Source organism: Mobula birostris, chromosome 2, assembly GCF_030028105.1.
Source record: "Mobula birostris isolate sMobBir1 chromosome 2, sMobBir1.hap1, whole genome shotgun sequence".
NCBI classification, from domain to species: Eukaryota; Metazoa; Chordata; class Chondrichthyes; order Myliobatiformes; family Myliobatidae; genus Mobula; species Mobula birostris.
The window spans coordinates 75130042-75152428 of NC_092371.1; the positions used below are offsets into that span (position 1 = coordinate 75130042).

At 43.6% G+C, this 22387-nt stretch overlaps 1 protein-coding gene across 2 annotated transcripts in view; it reads left to right on the top strand.

The window, feature by feature from the left end:
- Positions 1 to 20928, top strand: part of LOC140187674 (glutathione hydrolase 7) — a 69767-nt gene extending 48839 nt beyond the window's left edge. For both annotated transcript variants that reach the window (XM_072243205.1, XM_072243215.1), the window contains 5 exons: positions 4476 to 4628; positions 9157 to 9274; positions 10784 to 10921; positions 12150 to 12249; positions 16428 to 20928. In XM_072243205.1, the coding sequence (XP_072099306.1) occupies positions 4476 to 4628; positions 9157 to 9274; positions 10784 to 10921; positions 12150 to 12249; positions 16428 to 16591 (673 nt within the window). In that variant the 3' untranslated portion in view covers positions 16592 to 20928. The remainder of the gene's footprint in view (positions 1 to 4475; positions 4629 to 9156; positions 9275 to 10783; positions 10922 to 12149; positions 12250 to 16427) is intronic.
- The last annotated feature ends 1459 nt before the right edge of the window (positions 20929 to 22387 follow it).

Below are 22387 nucleotides of genomic sequence, written 5' to 3' on the forward strand. Positions count from 1 at the left end.
TAAGTAACGTTTCAGCTCTGAATCCATTCATCAGAACTGAAAAAAGAGAGAAACATGCTTATCTCTGTAGCAGAGAGTGTGGGGAGGGTAATGGGTGGAACAGGGGAATTTATGTGACAGAATCAAATAGTGCGGCCATTAAAGGACAGTTCACCTACTTTGTCTGTGCAGTGTATACCATGTTGAAGAACTTTTCAGTGGTATCGTAAAGGCATAATTGATAAATATATTGACACGGTTTTGTACTGTGTAAGGGTGTGCTCAGACAAATTTTTACACTCTGGAAGGCGGAGTCTATGTTCAGTACACTTTGTAACAAGCAACCTCAAGGTTGAGCTGTCAGGAAGCGTTCAGATTGTTTGCCATAATTTCAGTGGTAAATCTTCAGAATGACAAATTAATGCCAAGATAACTTTCCAATCCTCTGCTGTATTTCCAGAAATCAGCCAAATGGCACAGAGGTGCAGCAGTTAGTAATTCATGTCTATAGAGATCCAGGTTCAATTCTGTTGTGTGGAGTAACACACAAAGGCTGGAGGAACTTAGCAGGCCAGGCAGCATCTATGGCTAGGAATACATAGTTGACATCCCAAGTCGGGAGCCTTCATCAGGACTGGAAAGGAAGGGGGAAGCAGCCAGAACAAGAAGGTGAGGGGAGGGGAAGGAGTACAAGTTGGCTGGTGATAGATGAGACCTGGTGAGGGGGCAGGTGGGTGGGTGGGAGAGGTCAGCAGAATACTGGGAAAACCATTGATGTGGGGCTGGCCCTTTTAATCATCGGTAGAAAGTGGGAAGAGGTCCTGCACAGTGAGTATAGGGAGTGAGGGAAGAGGCTGAAGAGCAGGATTTCCAAGGTAGTAATCTCTGGATTTCTCCCAGCGCTATGTGAATAGAATGATAGCGCACTGTTAGACTGTTTACCAGAGCTCTGTTTAGCTCTGCTTACCACACTGTCATTACAGACACCCTGTGCAATACTACTATCATCATTTCTTACCTGGACGGTGTGAACGTGCACCCATTACTGTATAATATTATGGTAATTCTTGTACTACCATCTTATCAGTATGAACTTGTAAATCTTGTAAATCTTATCCATCTTATTTTTAAGGTAACTTTTTTTTTGTTCTTACTTCTCTTCTAGTATTTGTATATTTGTGCTCTTGCAATACTGCCGAGACACTGTAATTTCTTTTGGCATCAATAAAATATCTATTTATCTAGTATAGGTGAATGAGTGGCTGAGGAAGTGTTGCAGGGGGCAAGGTTTCAGATTTCTGGATCATTGGGATCTCTTCTAGGGAAGGCACGAACTGTACGGAAAGGATGGTTTATACCTGAACGCGAGAGGGACCATTATCCTTTTGGGCAGGTTTGCCAGAACTGTTGGGTAGGATTTAAACTAATTTGGCAGGGAGATGGGAACTGGAGTGATAGGGCTGAGGATGAGGGTAATTGGTATACAAGTTGATGTTGTGCATAGTGAGACTGTGAGGAAGGATAGGAAGGTGATAGGGCAAAATTGCAGTCAGTGGGATGAGTTGAAGTGTAACGGGGAGAATGTTGAAAAGGGTGATGAATACAGGACTGAAAGTGTTATATCTGAATGCACAGTATACAGAATAAGGTAGTGCAGTTAAAGATTGGCAGGTATGATGCGGGCATCACTGAGTCATGGCTGAAGGAAGATCATAGTAGGGAGCTTAACTTCCAAGGATACACTTTGTATTGACAGGAAGGTAGGCAGAGGGGGTGGGTGGTTCTGTTAGTTTAAAAGATGGAATCAAACCCATGATATAGGAATGGAAGATGTAGAATTCTTGTGGGTAGAATTAAGAAACTGCAAGGGTAAAAAGACCCTGATGGGAGTTATATACTGGCCTCTGAACAGTGGCCAAGATGTGAGATGTAAATTTCAGTAGAAAGTAGAAAAGGCATGTAATAAGGACAATGTTATGATAGTCATGGGGGAATTTCAATATGTATTTAGTTTGAGGAGATCAGGTTGGTGTTGGATCCCAAGAGTGGGAATTTATAGAATGCCTGTGAGATGGCTTTTTAGAGCAGCTTGGAGTTGAGCTCATTGGGGCAAAGGCATTTCTGAATTGGGTGTTGTGTAATGAACTAGATTTGATTCGGGAGCTTAAGGTAAAGGAACCCCTATGAGGGAGTGATTATAAATTGATAACATTCACCCTGTAGTTTGAGAGGGAGAAGATAAAGTCAAATGTATCAGTATTACAGTAGAGGAAATGGAATTACAGAGGCATGAGAGAGGAGCTGGCCAAAGTGGATTGGAAGGGGACATTAGCAGGAATGACAGCAGACCAGCAATGGTTGGAGATTCTGGGGGCAATTCATAAGGTGCAGAATAGATGCATCCCAAAGATGAAGAAGTATCTAAAGGGAAGATAAGGCAACTATGGTTGAGAAGGGAAGTCAAAGATAGCATGGAAGCAAAAAAGAGGGCACATAATAGAGCAAAAATTAGTGGGAAGTTAAAGGATTTGGAAGCTTTAAAAAACCAACAGAAAGCAACTAAAAAAAACTATAAGGAAAGAAAAGATTAAATGTGAAGGTAAGCTAGCTAATATTCTCAAAGAGGATACCAGAAGTTGTTTTCAGATACATAAAGAGTAAAAGAGAGGCAAGATTGGATATTGAACCAGTGGAGAGATAATAATGGGGGACAAAAAATATTAGACGTAATTAATAAGTATGTGTGTCACTCTTCACAGTGGAAGACACTACAGTAGGCCAGAAATTCGAGAGTGATGGGGGCAGACGTGAGTGTACTCTTTCTAATGAGAAGGTGCTTGGAAAGTTGAAAGATCTGAAGGTAGATAAGTCACCTGGACCAGATACTCTATACCTGGGGTTCTGAAAGAGTTAGCTGAATAGACTGTGGGGCATTAGAAATGTTCTTTCAAGTATCACTAGATTCTGGACTGTTTCAAAGGACTGGAAAATTTCAGATGTCACTCCACTCTTCAAGAAGGGAGGGCGGCAGACAAAATGAAATTATAGGCCAGTTAGCCGGACTTCAGTGGTTGAGAGGATGTTAACATCCATTATTAATGATGTGGTTTTGGGATACTTGGAGGCGGCACATGATAAAGTAGGCCAAAGTCAGCATGGTTTTATAAAGGGGAAATCTTACCTGACGAATCCATTGGAATTCTTTAAGGAAGCAGCAGGCCAAATAGACAAAAGAGGATCATTGAGTGTTGTTGGAATGGATTTTCAGAAGGCCTTTGACAAGGTGCCACACATAAGGCTGCTTAACAAAATAAGAGCCCATGGTATTACAGAAAAAAAACTGCTGGCATGGATAGAAGATTGGCTGACTGTTAGGAGGGAAAAAGTTAGAATTAAGGGGGCCTATCTAGTTGGCTGCCGGTGACTGGTGGTGTTCCACAGATATTGGGGCTACTTTTTTATGTTATAATTCAATGATTTGGATGACAGAATTGATGGCTTTATGGTCAAATTTGCAGACAATGCAAAGATAGGTGGAAGAGCCGGTAGTGTTGAGGGAGCAGGGAGTCTGCAGAAGGGCTTGAACAGACTAGGAGAATGGGCAAAGAAGTGGCAGATGGAATATAGTGTAGGGAAGTGTATGGTCATGCACTTTAGTAGAAGGAATAAAGGCTTGGACTATTTCCTGAAAAGGAAGAAAATTCAAAAATCAGAGACGCAAAGAGACTTGGGAGTCCTCATGCAGGATTCCCTAAAGATTAACCTTTAGGTTGAGTCAGTGGTAAGGAAGGCAAATGCAAAGTTAGCATTCATTTCAAGAGGACTAGAATATCAGTGGAAGGATGTAATGCTGAGGCTTTGTGAGGCACTGGTGAGGCCTCAGTTGGAGTATTGTGAGCAGTTTTGGGCTCCTTATCTAAGAAAAGATGTGCTAGCATTGGAGAGGGTCTAGAGGAGGTTCAGAAGTATGATTCCGAGAATGAAAGGGTTAACATGTAAGGAGGGGTTGATGGCTCTAGGCCTGTATTCTCTGGAGTTTAGAAGAATTTGGGGGAGGGGGGGAAATCTCATTGAAATTATCAAATATTGAAAGGTCTAGACAGAGTGGATGTGGAAAAGATGTTCCTTATAGTGGGGGAGTCTAAGACCAGAGGGAACAGCTTCAGAATAGAGGGGCATCCATTTAGAACAGAGATGAGAAGGAATTTCTTTAGGTAGAGGGTGGTGAATCTATGGAATTCATTGTCATGCGTGGCCATGGTGGCCAAGTTATTGGGTATATTTAAAGCAGGGGTTGATAGGTTTTTAATTAGTCAGAGTGTCAAAGATTATGGGGAGAAAGCAGGAGAATAGGATTGAGGGGGAAAATAAATCAGCCGTGATGGAACGTCTGGGCAAACACAATGGGCCAAGTGGCCAAGTTCTGCTCCCATGTTCTATGGTCTAATCCAGTCCAGTCCATTGTGATGCAAGTTTACTGTGCTTTCACCCTTCAGCAAATTGGAAGCCAATTCTCTGCGTCAGCTGATTAATGAAAGTGTGGCCTTCCCTCCAAACCACTACCTCCCCCTCTATTCCCTGAAGACTGGGCCTTCCGCAAGCCAAGTCCATGTTATCGGACCTGATGACTTCATCGTTTCCATTGTAAGGTAAGCAATCTAACAATTCTTCACCCAGGAGTTACATAGAAACGTAGAAACCCTGCAGCACAATACAGGCCCTTCTGCCCACAATGCTGTGCCAAACATGTACTTACTTTAGAAATTACCTAGGGTTACCCATAGCCCTCTTTTTTTAAGCTCTATGTACCTATCCAGGAGTCTCTCAAAAGACCCTATTGTATCCGTCTCCACCACCGTTACTGGCAGCACATTTCAGACACTCAACACTCTCTGCATAAACAAATTTACCCCTGGCATCTCCTCTGTACCTTCTTCCAAGCAGCTTAAAACTGTTCCCTCTCGTGTTAGCCATTTCAGCTCTGGGAAAACGCCTCTGACTATCCACATGATCAATACCTCTCATCATCTTGTACACCTCTGTCAGGTCACGTCTCATCCTCTATTGCTCCAAGGAGAAAAGGCCAAGTTCACTCAACCTATTCTCATAAGGCATGCTCCCCAATCCAGGCAACACCTTTGTAAATCTCTGCACCCTTTCTATAGTTTCCACATTCTTCCTGTAGTGAGGCAACCAGAACTGAGCACAGTACTCCAAGTGGGGTCTGACCAGGGTCCGATATAGCTGCAACATTACCTCCTGGCTCTTAAACTCAGTCCCACGGTTGATGAAGGCCAATGCACCATATGCTTTTTTTTTGTAATTTATTTTTTATTGAATTTCATCATCAAACAAAACTTTCCATAAGATGTATTTCAGATACCGTACATATATATCATATAATCATATTTGTCACAAATCTCCACATAATATTTATCTGAGGTATACACTTATAGAAAGGAGAGGAAAGAAAGAACAATCAAAAGAAGAAAACTATGTACAGAGTAGGGAGTGATCTTTTTTTTTACAACATATTCATTGACTTGTGAGAATGAAATCAGGCCGATGAGGTGTTATGTAGTTAAACCATTTTTCCCAGTATGAAACAAATTGTTCCAACTTATGGGTAACATTTGATGTTATCTTCTCCATTTTGTGAATGTCCATTGTAATTTCCATCCATACATTTAAAGTTAGGCTCTCCTGTGATAACCATTTCCTGTAAGGGTCTTTTTACCAGCCACCAGCAATATATTCGTTAAATATTTATCTCTTTTCAACCATTCATGAGGTATATACCCAAAATATATGGTCTTACTCTCTAAGGGTATTTCACATTTAAAGATCTCTTGTAGGGCATTATGTATCCCACTCCAATAGTCTTTGATAACGGGGCATTCCCAGACAATATGCTAACAGTTTGCATTTTGATTTCCACAATTTCTCCAGCAAACAGGGGGGTTACTATCATAATGGGATTTCTGAGAGGGTGTAATAAAATATCTTATCAAGTTTTTCCACCCGAACTCCCTCCATTTCTGTGAACTGGTACACTTCCATTGATACCTCCATATTATTGTCCATTCTTCCTCAGATATTATTATCCCTCCTTCTTTCTCCCATTTTGTTTTAATGTATGAAGTCGAATGTGTTTTAAGATTTGACGAACCCTTATGCACGCTTGAAATTATTCTACTACTGTTGTCTGAATTATCTGCTTTTCTAAGTAGCTCTATCAAACATGTACTTGCCTTGGTTACATTTTTAACCGTCCTATTAACATACTATCGCATCTGTAAATATCGATAAACGTTTTGATTTCTAATAAGTGTTTTTCTTTGAGCATTTCAAAACTGAACAGTGTTCCTTCTTTCATTATATTGTAAATAGCTGTTATACCGTATGCCTTCTTAACCACAGAGTCAACCTGCGCAGCAGCTTTGAGTGTCCTATGGACTCAGACCCCAAGATCCCTCTGATCCTCCACACTGCCAAGAGTCTTACCATTAATACTATATTCTGCCATCATATTTGACCTACCAAAATGAACCACCTCACACTTTTCTGGGTTGAACTCCATCTACCACTTCTCAGCCCAGTTTTGCATCCTGTCGATGTCCTGCTGTAACCTCTGTCAGCCCTCCACACTATCCACAACACTCCCAACCTTTGTGTCATCAGCAGATTTACTAACACATCCCTCCACTTCCTCATTCAGGTCATTTATAAAAATCACGAAGAGCAGGGGTTCAGAAAAAGGATCCTTTTATTCCCACGCAAACACGGGAAAATCTGCAGATACTGGAATTTCAAGCAACACACATAAAAGTTGCTTTTATTCCCACTCACTGCTTCCTACCAATCAGCCAATGCTCTAACCATGTTAGTAACTTTCCTGTAATTCCCATGGGCTCTTAACTTGGTAAGCGGCTTCATGTGTGGCACCTTCTCAAAGACCTCCTTAAAGTCCAAATATACAACATCCACTACATCCCCTTTATCTATCCTACTTGTAAACTCCTCAAAGAATTCCAACACATTCGTCAGGCAGGATTTTCCTAGAAGGAAGCCATGCTGACTTTGTACTATCTTGTCCTGTGTCATCAAGTACTCCATCACCTCATCCTTAACAATTGACGGCAACATCTTCCCAACCACTGAGGTCAGGCTAACGAGTCTATAATTTCCTTTCTGCTGCCTTCCTCCTTTCTTTAAGAGTGGTGTAATATTTGCAATTTTCCAGTCCTCTGGCATCATACTAGAATCCAATGATTTTTGAAAGATCATTTCCAATGCCACCACAATCTCTAACGCTACCTCTTTTAGAACCCTAGGGTGCAGTTCCTCTGGTCCGGGTGACTTATGTACCTTTAGGTCTTTCAGCTTTTTGAGCACCTTCTCCCTTGTAATAGTAACTGCACCCACTTCTCTTCCTTCACACACTACAACATCAGGCATACAGATAGTGTCTTCCACAGTGAAGACTGATGCAAAATACTCATTTAGTTCATCAGCCATCTTGTTGACCCCTGTTATATTTTTCTCCTGCCTCATTTTCTAGTGCTCCTATGTCCACTCTCATTTCTCTTTTTTTTTTAAACATACTTGAAAAAACTTTTACAATCCACTTTGATATTATTTGCTAGCTTGCTTTCATATTACATATTTTCCCTTCTAATGACTTAGCCTCCATAATCATCTGTGATAATGAAATCCATAGATTCACTATCCTCTGGTTGGAAATTCCTCCTCAGCTCTGTTCTAAATGGATGTCCCTCTATTCTGAGGTTGTGCCCTTGTGTCCTCTGGTTCTAAACTCCCCCACATCCTCGCCATATGCCCCCCATTCTTCTAAACTCCAGAAAGTACAGGCCCAGAGCCATCAAAGGCTCCACCTGTTAACCCTTTCATTACCAGAATCATACGTTAACCCTTTCATGGTTATCGAGCTGTTGGCAGTTCCCAGCAATTCCCAGGACGGGACCAACACCTTAAAAGCAGCAGCTACTGCTGCTGGTGGTACTGATGCCATGGCTACGAATGCTCAGGGTGGACTTGTTTTATAGAACGTGCACAAGTAGGATTTTCATTGCTGAAGGGTGAGAGTTACTGTTTAGTGTGGTAAACAGTAGATCGGCAGAGTGCAGTTTACATTGAGTGTCCATGCTCCAGTGCCAGCTTGCTTGTCTACACCACAGAACCGATGTCTATCCTTCACTTCCATGACAATTGCTACTGCTCCTCAGAGGAATTAAATGCTCAAAAGACACTTTAAGATTTGTGAGATATATTGTTCCATTTAAAGGCACTTTGAACTAAAAATACTGATCGTTCAGCAATGGGAAGGATGATTCAGAAAGTTTTTGAATATTTGAGTAATTTTAGGCGCCTAACCTAAGAATGGATATGCTGGTATTAAAGAGAGTCCAGAGGAAGTTCATGGGAGCAATCCCGGGAATGAAAGGGCTAAGGTATGAGGAGCATTTGATGGCTCTGGGCTGGTACTCACTGGAGTTTAGAAGAAACGGGTGGTGGTGGGGGTGGGGGGCGGGGGGAACTCATTGAAACTACCGAATATTGAAAGGCCTTGATAGAGTAGATGTGGAGAGGATGTTTCCAATAGTGGGGAAGTCTAGGACCAGAGGCAATAGCCTCAGAATACAAGGATGTCCCTTGAAAACAGAGATGAGGAGGTATTTCTTTAGCCAGAGGGTGATGAATCTGTGGAATTCATTGCCAGAGACAGCTGTGGAGGCCAATTCATTGGGTGTATTAAAGCGGAGGTTGATAGTGTTGTGTCTGTGCTCAACTACATATTAATTAAATAAAAGAATGCACGGGGGAGATGACCTTAACTGGTGTATTCACATTGCAGTGACAGAGAGAGAACAATGTGCATGTGTAGACAACAGACAACACATGCATAGACACAGATCAATACAGATAGATTCTCAATTAGTGAGGGTGTCAAAGGTTATGGGAAGAAGGCAGGAGAATGGAGTTGAGATGGATAGTAAATCAGCAGTGATGGAATGGTAGAGCAGAACAACGGGTCAAATGAGCTGATTCTGCTCCTATGTCTTATGGTCTTTCTGTTATCCATGGAACATCCCCGAGCTAAGCAAGACTTGCAAGAGTATTGACCTGAAAACAGTTCTCTGTTCACCCTTTGTGCAGCTCTCTGAACCGGCCCTTTGGCAGTGGGATCATGACAACCTCCGGGGTCCTTCTGAACAGCCAGATGTTGGACTTCTCCTGGTCGGATCAAACACAGGACAATCTGACAGTGAACATGGTAAGTGAAGAGTTGAGCATTAAAGTGGCAATCTGCCTATGTTCCAGCACTAGTATATCCATCTAGAAATCCATTTTTAGGTATGTGTGCTTTACTTGTGAGGAATGGTATTGGTATTGGTTTATTATTGTCACAGGTCTCAAGATCATGAAAGGCTTGTCTTGCAGACTGTTCATACAGATCAAATCATTACACAGTGCACTGAGGTAGAACAAGGTAAAGCGATAACAATGCAGAATAAAGTGTTAAAGCTACCGAGAAAGTGCAGTGCAGGTAAACAATAAAGTGCAAGATCATATCGCAGTAGACTGTGAGGCCAAGAGTCCACCTTATCAGACAAGAGGTCCGATCAAGAGTCTGATAACAGTTGGATAAAAGCGGTCCTTGATCCTGGTGGAAAGAATGTGTGGGGTAGGTGGGGAGTTTGCTTTTTCAGGCAGTGAGAAGTATAGACAGAGTCCATAGAGTGGTTCTTGTGAAGTGGTGAGCTGTGTCCAAAACTCTGCAGTTTCTTGCAGTCGCATCAGAGCAGTTGCCACACCAAGCCGTTAGGCAGCCAGGCAGAATGCTTCCTGTGGTACATTGATAAAAGTTAGTAAGAGTCAACAGGCCCTGCTGAATTTCTTTAGTCTCTTGATGTAGACTATGGTGTGAAATTTATTGTAGTGCTAATATAAAATTACTATTAATTGCAAGTATAAATTGCACCAAACAAATAAATAAGGAGGTAGTGTTCGTGGATTTGTGGGCATTCAGAAATCTGATGATGAAAGGTTTCCATAAGACCATAAACTTAGGAGCAGAATTAGGCCATTCAGCCCATCGAGACTGCTCCGTCGTTCCATCATGGCTGATTCCGTTTCCTTCTCAGCCGCAAACTCCTGCTTTCTTCCTGTTTCCCTTCATGACCTGACTAATCAGGAATATATCAACCTCTGCTTTAAATATACCCAATGACTTACCTCCACAGCCACCTGTGACAGTGTACTGCTCCTCTTTTCTGTCTTCATCGGTCTGCCCTCAAACTAACTCATATTCAATCATAGTATCAATGTTATCCTTAGAAACCATTCAGATTCACTATTCAGCAACAGAGGGTCAAGAAATCGTTACGGGAAGCCAAATAATAACTTTGCAGGGTTTACAGGGAAGTTGCCGGAATTATGTTTTTCAGAGAGCTGGAAAATGGGCCACAATCCCAGGATAATGTCTGTTAATTGGGACCAAGATGAGAAGAAATTTAATTTCTTCACCCAGAGTGTAGTTGATGTTTGGAACAGTCGGCCATGAAACCTTAACCACTGAGTATCTTCAAGGCACAGACTTTAGATATTATGGAATCAGGGATATGGGGTTAGTGCAGGGAAAATGGCTGAAGACCAGCCGTGATCTTACTGAGTCCAGGTAGCTCCTGCGTCTACTTCTTGTGCTTTTATGTGATTAGACTCTGATAGAGTAGATCGTGATTCCTGACTCACTTGTGCTTTCCCATCTTTATCTGTCTTTCAGAGAAATATTATTCAAGCTGGCAAGAGGCCTCTGTCCTTCTTGTTGCCGACCATCGTCCGGCCATTGCAAGGCGTGTGTGGAACGTACCTGGCCTTGGGAGCATCCAGTGGAACCAAGGCCCTGAGCAGTGTTACTGAGGTCAACAAACATTAATGTTTATTGCACAGCTGCCATTCCTCCCACTCCAGAACACACTTCAATCAGATCAGCTCAAAGGGGAACCTGTTTTCTTTAGTAAGGCAGCAAGAAGAAGGGTGCAAAATCTTGCGTCTTAAATCAAGCCACTTTGGCGGGAAAGTGGGAATTGTTATTTACTACATACAAAGAGAAGTGTGTGTGTACACAAGTGTCTGCATATGTCTGGTGTGTGTGAGTGTGCACGTGTGTGTATCTGCATAAGTGTGGTGTACACATGGGTCTGAGTGTGCACATGAGTGTGTGTGTGTGTTTACGCATGTGTGTGTGTCTCTGTATCTGCATATATGTTTGTGGTATGTGTGAATGTGCACATGTGTATCTGCACAAGTGTGTGGTGTGCACGTGGGTGTGTGTGTATGAGTGTGTGTATATGTGTGTGTGTGAGAGATAATGCACACAGGAGACAATTTCAGGATTCAGATCCTAGTCCAATAGATCGTGATGAGTAGAAGAATCTATGAACATTCGATTAAATGGAGTTCAGCTACAGAATGAAAAGCAGTTCCCCAAAACACAGTGGTCTACAATTTCTGTTAGGTAATTTCTACACCCCATGGACAGTGGCATAGCTTGTAGAGTCACTAACTCACTTCTTCAGAGATCTCGGTTTAATCCGGACGTCCAGTGCAGTCTGTGTGGAGTTTGTATGTTCTCCCTGTGACCTGCAGCATAGGTAATTGGGCTGAATGGTCTTTTGAGCAATACATACAAAATGCTGGAGGAACTCAGCAGGTCAGGCAGCATCTATGGAGGGAAATGAACAGTTGATGTTTCAGGGTGAAATCCTTCTGGGGAACACATTATAAGGTTCCGGAAGTGTGGCTAACCTTGCAGGCCTCCCCCAGCACTATTCTCAAACTGTGTTGGTCGTTAACGTAAGTGACCCATTTCACTATACGTTTCGATGTCCATGTGACAAATAAAGCTAATCTTTCTTCCCTTTCTTCGCCTGGACAGGAAAGAAAGAGGGCAGAAGCCCGAGTGAAAGAGTTGGTGTCAGGGGAAGGGGAAGGAGCACGAGCTGGCGTGTTGGAGGTGAATCCAGGTGTAAGAGAGAAAGTGGGGAGCTGGGCCTTTTGCTGTTCTATAGATACTATTGAAATTCCATAGAAATCTGATGGTTTGTGGCCTCATTCATCCTCATTACTTTTATCACACATTTATGCAGGTCTTGTTGAACGTATTCTCTTTCCACAAGCAACTGAATGAAAGCCTGGCTCTCGGCCGGCTCTACGCCCAGCTCCAGCCGGATGTTTTGCTCGTCGACAGTAAGTACATCAAGCCACTCATTGTCCTTTCCAGATAGTTATTTTAGTTATAAAGTGCATTCTGCAACCTCAGATATGCTGAAGGGATCCACACCCAGTGAGGTAGTGTGGAATTCACCACTGTGGCACTGCAGAAGATGCAAACAGTCTGTGTATAGCAAGCTCCCGCGAAGTGTCATGGAATAATGACTGGATCATCAGTTGTTTGAGGGGTAAATATCGTCCAGAACTTTGACTCCAGGTTCCCTAGCTTTCTTTGAGTTAGTGCTCTGGTTCCATCGGACTTTCCAGGCAGTCCGAGCCTCTGGCTGACATCTTATCCCAACCCTCTGACAATACAGAGCTCCTTCAGCACTGCCCTGAAGTATCAGCCGAAAATAGAACCCTCGAGTTTCTCATCCAGAGGTGGGGACGCTTACCCTGAGCCACGACTACTGATCACACTGTGACCACCAGTCCTCAGGGATTCTGTGGCCCCATGGGCATCATGCAATGCAATATTTAGTACTCTGCACAATGGAATTTTATGGAGAACCCAATCACTGTTATGCTACTTTGACTTTGTGTAAAACCTTTGCAGTAGAACAAAGGGACATGGAAATGCAGGTCCAGAATTCCGTGATTGTGGTGTCACAGGTGAATAGGGTAAGAGAGCTTTTAGCAATTTGGTCTTCATAAATCAGGGCACCAAGTGCAGGAGTTGGGATGTTATGCTGAAGTTGTATATGATGTCAATGACGCCAGGTTTGGAGCATTGTGCACAGTGCTGGTCACCTACCCGCAGTGAAGACTGAGGGAGTACAGAGGAAATTTGTTTGCTGTGTTCTGCCGAGCACTGTGAACGTGCTTTGTCAGCGCCATAGTGTATGGCGACACTTGTGGGCTGCCCCCAGCACAGCCACACGTGTGTTGTTTGTCAAGACAAATGGAGCATTTCACTGTGCGTTTCGATATACGTGTGATTAATAAATCTGGATCTGAAACTGAATCCGAGTCTGGTTTATGGAACACAACCTGACTTTGTTCCCTAGTTATTTCTCAAACTTGCGTTACACATTCAGACAACTCTGTGGACACCTGTGGCAGGTCGACAATTCATTACGGAGGGCAGAGTGACTCTGCTAGTGAAGCCACTGCCGTGCAGTGCCAGGGACCTGGGTTCGATCCTGACCTGCGTGCCCTCTCTCTGGAATTGGTACTTCCTCCCTGTGCCCGCATGGGTTCTCTGATTTCCTGCCCATATCCCGAAGGTATACAGCAACACACGAGGTGCTGGAGGAACTCAGCCAGTCGGCCAGCAGCTGTGGGGGGAAGTGGACTGTTGTCATCTCCGAGCGAGACCTCCTCATATGCACAGAAACGTCAGATGTCCATTTTCCTCCGCAGATGCTGCCCAACCCACTGAGCTCCTCTAGCGCCTCATATGCTGCTCCAGATTCCAGCATCTTCAGTTACTTGTGTCTCCAAAGACATGTGGGTTGGTATGTTAACTGGCCACTATACATTTCTCTGAACATATAGAATCTGGAGTGGCTAATTCATAGGAATGTGAAGAGATTAGAAGATGCCCAGGTAATGAATGAATTCCAGTTTACAGATATCTTGAAATCCATTTTGTCCGTAGAGTATACATAAAAATCACTCCATATGGTAATGACATCAAAAGCACATAAGACCAAAGACATAGGAGTAGAATTAGGCTAGTTAGCCCATTGAGTCTGCTCTGCCATTCCATCACGACGATTTATTGTCCCTCTCAACGCCATTCTCCTACCTTCTCCCTGTAAACTCTAATCAAGAACTTTTCAACCTCTGTTTTAAATATACCCAGTGACTTGGCCTCCATAGCTGTTTGTAGCAATGAATTCCACAGATTCACCACCCTCTGGCTTAAGTAACTCCTCCTCATCTCTGTTCTAAAGGGACGTCTCTCTATTCTGAGGCTGTACCCTCTGGTCCTAGACTCTGCCACTATAGGAAACATCCTCTCCACAACCACTCTATCTAGGCCTTCCAATATTCAATGGTTTTCCTTGCAATCCCCTTATCATTCTCCTAAACTCCAGTGAGCACAGGCCCAGAGCCATCAAATGCTCCTCATACATTAACTCTTTCATTCCTGGAGTCATTCTCGTGAACCTCCTCTGGACCCTCTCCAATTCCAAGACTGATGAAAGGAAAATTACTAAAGGAGAATAGAGAGAGGAAACAAGGTCTTCTGAGCAAATGTCTGTTGGACTTTTGGATTTAATGATATTGAGATATTAGGGAAGGCTTGTTTTTGTATTTAGAGATATGTATAGGTCAGGTATTTATAACAGGGGGCAGGCCTGCAAAGTAGGAGTAACATAAATGGTGGGTTAATGGTCAGTGCAGATTCAATGGGCCAAAAGGCCTGCAGTATTGTTCTGTGTTTGTAATCATGGATTTAGCCTCTATGAATTAGAGATCACTAAATAGAAATAAGTAGCCCACTGAAATGGAGATGAGACGGAACTTTTTCCTCTCTGAGAGTCATTAGTTTTGGAATCCTCCCCTCTCAAGGAGAGTGGAAGTGGGATCTTTGAAGATTTTAAGGTAGAGTTGGCTAGTTTTTTGGTAAGAGAAGTAGGATGATTGTCAGAGACAGCCAGGAAAGTGGAGATGAGGTTACGAGCGTATCAGAGAGAGCTAATTGAATGCCAAGCAGGCTTGAGGGGCTGAATGGTCTACCTTTGTTTTAATTCATATGATCAGAAGTTGGCATAGACAAAATGGCTGAATGGCCTCTTTCTGAGGTGTAAACGCCTCTGATCACGTGAAGTATCTCCAACATAGTACTGTGTGAATGTCTTAGGCACATACATGTAACTAAGACTTTTGCACAGTACTGTGGTAATTTTATGTATTGCACTGCACTGCTGCCGCAAAAAACAAATTTCATGACGTGAGTGATGATAAACCTGATTCTGAAATGGGTCTCTGTTGTGGTCTGAGAGTGGGAATGGGGCAGGGAGAGGAGAATCATGATTCAAAAAAGGGAGGGAGCGGGAAGCGCCAGAGAGACATTCTGTAATGATCAATAAACCAACTGTTTGGAATCTCAGGGTTGGGTATGTCTGCATCTGTGCCAACCCCCTGCCCCTGGCACTCCTTCTCTGCCACCTGTCCCACACCCCTGCCACGGCTCTCCACCCTCACCATTCCCAATATCCTTTGCTCCCGCCAGATTTACAAACTTGCTCTCCGCTCCATGTTGACAAACACAGTGCTGTGCAAAGGCTATATATACTGTATGTGCCCAAAACTTTTGCACAATTCTGTATGGTAACACAGGAGTGGGATGGCCGAGTAGCAGTTAGCACAACGCTTTACAGCACTAGTAACATGGGTTCATTTCCCGTCACTGTCTGTAAAGAGTTTGAATGTTCTCCCCTGTGACCCCAAGCGTTTCCTCCGGGTGCTCTGATTTCCTCCCACATTCTGAAGACCATAAGATCGTAAGACACAGGAGCAGAATTAGGCCATTTGGCACATTGAGTCTGCTTCACCATTCAATCATGGCTGACCTTTTTTTCCCCTCTTCAACCCCATTCCTGGCCTTCTCCCTGTAACCTTTGATGCCATGTCTAATCAAAAACCTGTCAATCTCTGCCTTAAATACACCCAGCGACCCGGCCTCCACAGCTGCATACGGTAGCAAATTCCACAAATTCACCACCCTCTGGCTAAAGAAATTTCTCCACATCTCTGTTCTAAATGGACGCCCCTCATCCTGAGGCTGTGCCCTCTTGTCCTAGACTCCCCCACCGTGGGAAACAGCCTTTCCACATCAACACTGTCTAGGCCTTTCAAATTCGAAAGGTTTCAATGAGATCTCCACCTCCCCCCCCGCCCCCCCCAATCATTCTAAATTCCGGCGAGTACAGACCCAGAGCTATCAAATGTTCCTTGTATGAAAACCCTGTCATTCCTGGAATCATCCTTGTGAACCGTCTCTGGACCCTCTCCAATGCCAGCACATTTTTTCTTGGGTGAGAAGACGTATGAGTTAGTTGGTTAATTGGTCACCTGGGGGTTTGGACAGTGAGGTTCCTTGGACCAAAAAAGGTCTGTTACTGTGCTGAATAAAAAATGAAAGAAAAACATACTTTAATAATAATTTTACTTTGAACTTTGACCTCTTTGTCATTAATCAGATGAATTCCCAGAGGAAGATATGGAATACCTTGCGGAGAGAAATCACACAGTGATGAGAGAGGACATCTTTTCCTTGGTCCATGTAGCCAAGAGGATAAATGATTTCATCACTGGTGCCAAGGACCCCCGAAGTAGTGAGGCTGCGGTGGCTGTCATCTCCTAGCTGCAAAACATTTGTTTCCCCTCTTTCCCTTTGCTCTTTTGGTTTGCTGTGATGTCAGAAAAATGAGAGACAAAGGTTAGCAGTGAAGAACAATGATCGTGAAAAACAGTAAGAGGAGAATCAAAATCCTGGATATGCTACCCTCCATCTTGAGCCTGGCTATCACTGATGTATCGGACTTGAGATGGCCACTCATCTGCTGTTCACCATTGTTGTCTGGAGTAGAACTCATGTCATTCTGCCTCAGAATCATTGTGAAATATATACTTACTTGGCAATACTTTTCCTGCACACACCCCACCATTCTCCCTCGTTTCCTCACTCCATACTCCAGTGATTCCAAGGATTCTCAAGATCCTGGAAGTGTTAAGCCATCGTTCAATTGTGAACCCAGTAATATAACTGACAGCGCTCGTTCTAGGAGGCAATTGTTAGTTTCTTTATGTTATCCCACTGATGTGCTGTGCTTAGAGTACAATTTGTTATATTTAAAAGTTGAAGCTAACAAAAGTCTGGCGACACACACAAAGCGCTGGAGAAACTCAGCAGGTCAGGCAGCATCTATGCATACTTATGGCCAGCACCCCAACTGGGGCGTAGGCCATGGACAGCAGCGGTCCAGAGTGCTCTGTCCTGGGCCAGTCTTTCAAGTTGTGCCAGGTGTAACCTATTTTACTTATTTATTTAGAGTACAAGCCCTTCTGCCCCCACAAGCCACAGTGCCAAGCAACCCACCTATTCAACCCTAGCTTAATCACAGGACAATTTACAATGACCAATTAACCTACTAACTGCTACGTCTTTGGACTGTGGGAGGAAACTGGAGTACCCGGATGAAAGTGCCAAGATCCTTCCTCTCCCAGGGTGCTTCTGTTGGTGTTTCTTTGGCTCTGGGCTTTTATGGAATGGGGTTGCTAGCCATATGCCCAGCCTTCCTCATTTCACAGCCAGGCTCGGGGCCACCCATGGCAGAGTTTGGCAGCATCTAGGGGGAGGAATACACAGTCGATGTTTGATAAAGGTCCTGAAGAAGTGTCTTGTCTTGAAACTATGACTGGTTATTTCTCTCCATAGATGCTGCCTGAGCTGCTAGGTTCCTACAGCATTTTGTGTGTGCTGCTCTGGACTTCCAGCATCTGCAGAAGTCTGCTAAGCCTTAACACATCCTGTTGTGATTACCCTGTTGACATTGAAACATAGAAAACCTACAGCACAATACAGGCCCTTTGGCCCACAAAGTTGTGCCGCACATGTCCTTACCTTAGAAATTACTAGACTTACTTATAGCCCTCTATTTTTCTAAGCTCCATGTACCTATCCAAAAGTCTCTTAAAAGACCTTATTGTATCCGCCTCCACCACCATTGCTGGCATCCCATTCCACACACTCACCACTCTCTGAGTAAAAAAATTACCCCGACATCTCTGTACCTAAGTTGGTTACCCAGAGTAATGGACTGGAATGTCTCAGTGGGTAATCGAGAAGTGCAGAGGAATCCCCTAACCACAAGTGCAGCCCATGCGTACTGACAGTGTGCTGTACTCAGTCTCCAAACCGCCCACTGCACCCACTATGTCCTCTTCAATTTGGCCATGGTGCAAATCCACAGGAAGATCAGTCACCCAAACTAGTCCCATCTCTGCTTTGACCCCCTCCATATTTTCAGTGAGTATCTGAAGGTGGCTTACTCATGTGGAGCAGGAGCCACTGTCCGTGGGGGGGGCCTCTCGACCAGCGCGGCAACACCTTGGAGGTGACCGGTCATTTGTGGCGGCACGGTGGTGTAGTGGTTAGCACAATGCTTTACAGTACAGGCAATCTGGGTTCGATTCCCACCACCGTTTGTAAGGACCTTGTATGTTCTCCCTGTGACTGCCTGGGTTTGCTCTGGATACTCTGGTTTCCTCCCACATTCCAAAGACGTAGGTTAATTGGCCCCATGGGTGTAATTAGGCAGTGTGGGCTCATTACGCTAGAAGGGCCTGTTACCGTGCTGTATCTCTAATTAAAAAAATAATAATAATATAGAAGTTTACAGCACCATACAGGTCCTTCGGCCCACGATGCTGTGCTGACTTTTTAACCTACTCTGAGATCTAGGACCTTCCTGCCCATGTAGTCCTCCATTTTTCTATCATCCATGTGCCTACCTAACAGTCTCTTAAATGTCCCCAATATATCTGACTCCACCACCACCTGACTGTAAAGGGGAAGAAGTTGTTCCTAAAATGTCGAGTGTGCATCCTCGGGCTCCTGCACCTCCTGCCTGAGAGTAATAATGAGAAGAGGCCAAGTCGTAGACAGTGAGCATCCTTAATCATAGACACCACCTGCGTGAGGTATCACCTTTTGAGGATGTCCTCGATGGTGGGGAGGTTTGTGCCCGCGCTGGAGCTGGCTGAGTCCACACCCCTCTGCAGAGTTTTCCCATCCCGTGCAGTGGCACCTCCATAAATCACCAAATGAACACTGAGAGTCTTGGCAGAAATCAGTCATTTGGTCACGCTGCATTTAAATAAGATAAGCATTCCATTTTGAAACTGTGCTGACACTGGAGAGGGTTCAAAGGTGGTTCACAAAAATGATGCCAGGATTGAAAGGCTTATCCTATGAGGACCGTTTGATGGCTCTGGGCCTGTACTCACTGGAATTCAGAAGCGTGGGGCGGGGGGGGGATCTCTTTGAAGCCTATCGAATATCGAAAGGCCTCGATGGAGTGGATATGGAGAGGATGTTTCCTATGGTGGGGGAGTCTAAGACCTGAGGACACAGCCTCAGAATAGAGGGACGCCCATTTAGAACAGAGATGGCGAATCTGTGGAATTCGTTGCCACAGGCGGTTGTGGAGGCCGAGCCATTGGGTATATTCAAGGCAGAGGCTGATCGGCTCTTGATTAATAAAGGCATCAAAGATTATGGTAAATGGGTTTGAGAGGGATGATAAATCAACCTAGGTAGAATGGTGGAGCAGAATTGATGGGCCAAATGACCTAATTCTGTTCCTATATCTTATGGGTCTTGCCCTTTTCCTGCACCCACCTCATTCTAGGTCATTGGCACCTATTTTCTCCAGCCAGATAGCGATGAATCAGTGGAATTTATTGCCATAGACGACTTTGGAGGCCAAGTCATTGGGTATATTTAAGGCAGAGGTTGATAAATTCTTGATTAGTCAGGGCTTGAAGGGATACAGGGAGAAGGCAGGAGATTGGGGCTGAGAGAAAAATGATGACATGGCGGAGCAGACTCGATGAGCCAAATGGTCCCTCGAATTCTGCTCCTAGAGAGAAAGGAGTGACAGAAAGTGATTGCTACTGTTGTTCATGAATGTTGACAGACACATTCATTTACAAGCAAGACAAGACCTATGGCTATTTAGCCAGAATTACTTTGTAGTTTCTTCCCAGTACACTTACAAACCATTAAAGTTGTTTCCCTTTCCTCCTCAGTAGCTCAATTCCACTGAACATTTTCAAAAGTCCCCTTCAATAAAGATTACACTAATTAATTCAAAATAGTTTTTACTTTTGGTTTTACTTCAGAGGTTTTCCCCAGCTTACAGTCGTCCAGCTTATGAATAGCCTGCACATTCGCATGAGCAAGCATTTGGAGATGGGTGGGATGGATTTGCTGGCCACAATTTGTAGGCATCTGCTGGATGGGAGGTTGATTTGCAACTGCAATTCCTACTTGTGAATAGTTTGCAGGAATGGAACGCTACTGTAACCTGGGGATGGTCTATATTTGTCTGTCAAAGTACAGTACATGGCCTCTTGAAGTACACACGCAGTGGCCACTTTATTATGTAACTCCTGTACCTAATACAGTGGCCACCAAGTGTGTGTTCATGGTCTTCTGCTGCTGTAGCCCATCCACTTCAAGGTTTGATGTGTTGTGCATTCTGAGTTACTCTTCTGCACACCACTGTTGTGTGGTTATTTGAGTTACTGTCACCTTTCCGTCAGTGTGAACCAGTCTGGCCATTCTCCTCTGACCTCTCTCAATAACAAGGCATTGTTGCCCACGGAACTGCCACTCGCTGGATGCTTTTTTGTTTCTCACACCATCCTCTGTCAACTCTAGAGGTTGCTGTGTGTGAAAATCCCAGGAGATCAGCAGTTTCTGAGATACTCAAACCACCCTGTTGGGCACTAACAATCATTTCACAGTCAAAATCACTTAGATCTCATCTCTTACCCATTCTGATGTTTTGGTCTGAACAACAACTGAATGCTTTTATGTCTGTATGCTTTTATGCATTGAGTTGATTTCTTGAATAGATATTTGCATTAAAAAGCAGGTGTTTAGAGTATCTAATAAAGTGGCCACTGAGTGTATATTGTACTTCATTTGACTTTCCTGTAACTCAGATGCTCGTACAAGCCCGTGTAGAGCCACAGCTTGCTGCAGTCGTTGTGTTTACTATAGTCGTTCAAAACACTTGATTTAAAATTCACCCTCTGCTCTCGATCTACACATCGAAACTTTGATCATTTATTTTGTTACAGTCTAGAAAAAGAATTGCAGAAATGTAGTTGAACTCATGCATCTTAATACATTAACATGAGATTCTGCTGATGCTGGAAATCCAGAGTAACACACACAAAATGCAGAAGAACTCAGCAAGTCAAGCAGCATCTATGGAGAGGAATAAACAGTCAACGTTTCGGGCCCCGACCCTTCTCTAGTCCTGATGAATCAGAATCAGGTTTATTACCATTGGCGTGCATCATGAAATTTATTAACTTAGCAGCAGCAGTTCAATGCAGTACATAGTATAGAAGAAATAAAATAATAATACAGTACTAATAAATAAATAAGTAAATCAATTACAGTATACATATATTGAATAGATTTTAAATCGTGCAAAAAACAGAAATAATTTGTATTAAAAAAGTGAGGTAGTGCTCAAGGGTTCAATGTCCGTTTAGAAATCGGATGGCAGAGGGAAAGAAGCTGTTCCTGAATCATCTGAAGGATCTCAGCCTGAAATATTGACTGCCTGACTTGCTGACTTCCTCCAGCATTTTGTGCATCCTTCAGTGGGACTAGTGAAGGGTCTTGGCCTGAAACCTCGACTGCTTATTCCTCTCCATCGATGCTGCCTGATCTCCTGAGGTTTCCTCAGCATCTTAATACATTAGACACTTACTGTATGTTACTGATCAAACAAGCCTCTCTTTGCAATGATGTAATTACAAAGTAAATAATTTCTTAGCCACTGGTGCTAAATATTTCCATGTTGGCCCATGTTTATTTATTAATTATTCAGCCTATTTTATTTGTGTGCTGTGCTCTCTAGCCTGTAGATTCTATGGACCATACTGGGCAGGTTAAAGCAACCTTCTGTTGAGAAGGGTGCCACTTTTTCCCGTAGTTCGTTGGATATGAAACTTTTGCTCTCAAGGTCCAAGTCATCTTGCACAACCTTTACATTTTTCATCAGTACATTCAGTACTGTAAAATCTGAAGAGGGAGAAGAAATGCACACAATCACGAGATTCTGCAGATGCTGGAAATTTTTGACCAGCACACATACAAACTGCCAGAGAACCACAGCAGGCCAGGCAGCATCTATGGAGGGGAATAAACAGTTGACGGTTCAGGCTGCGTCCTGAGGAAGGGTCTCAGCCTGAAACATAAACTGTTTATTTCCATCCATAGATGCTGTCTGGCCTATTGAGTTCCTCCAGCAGTTTGTGTGTGTTGCTCTGGATTTCCAGCATCTGCAGAATCTCTTGTGTTTATGATTTGCACAATAGAGAATGCCTCCTAAGTTAAATGTGACAGTCGGGT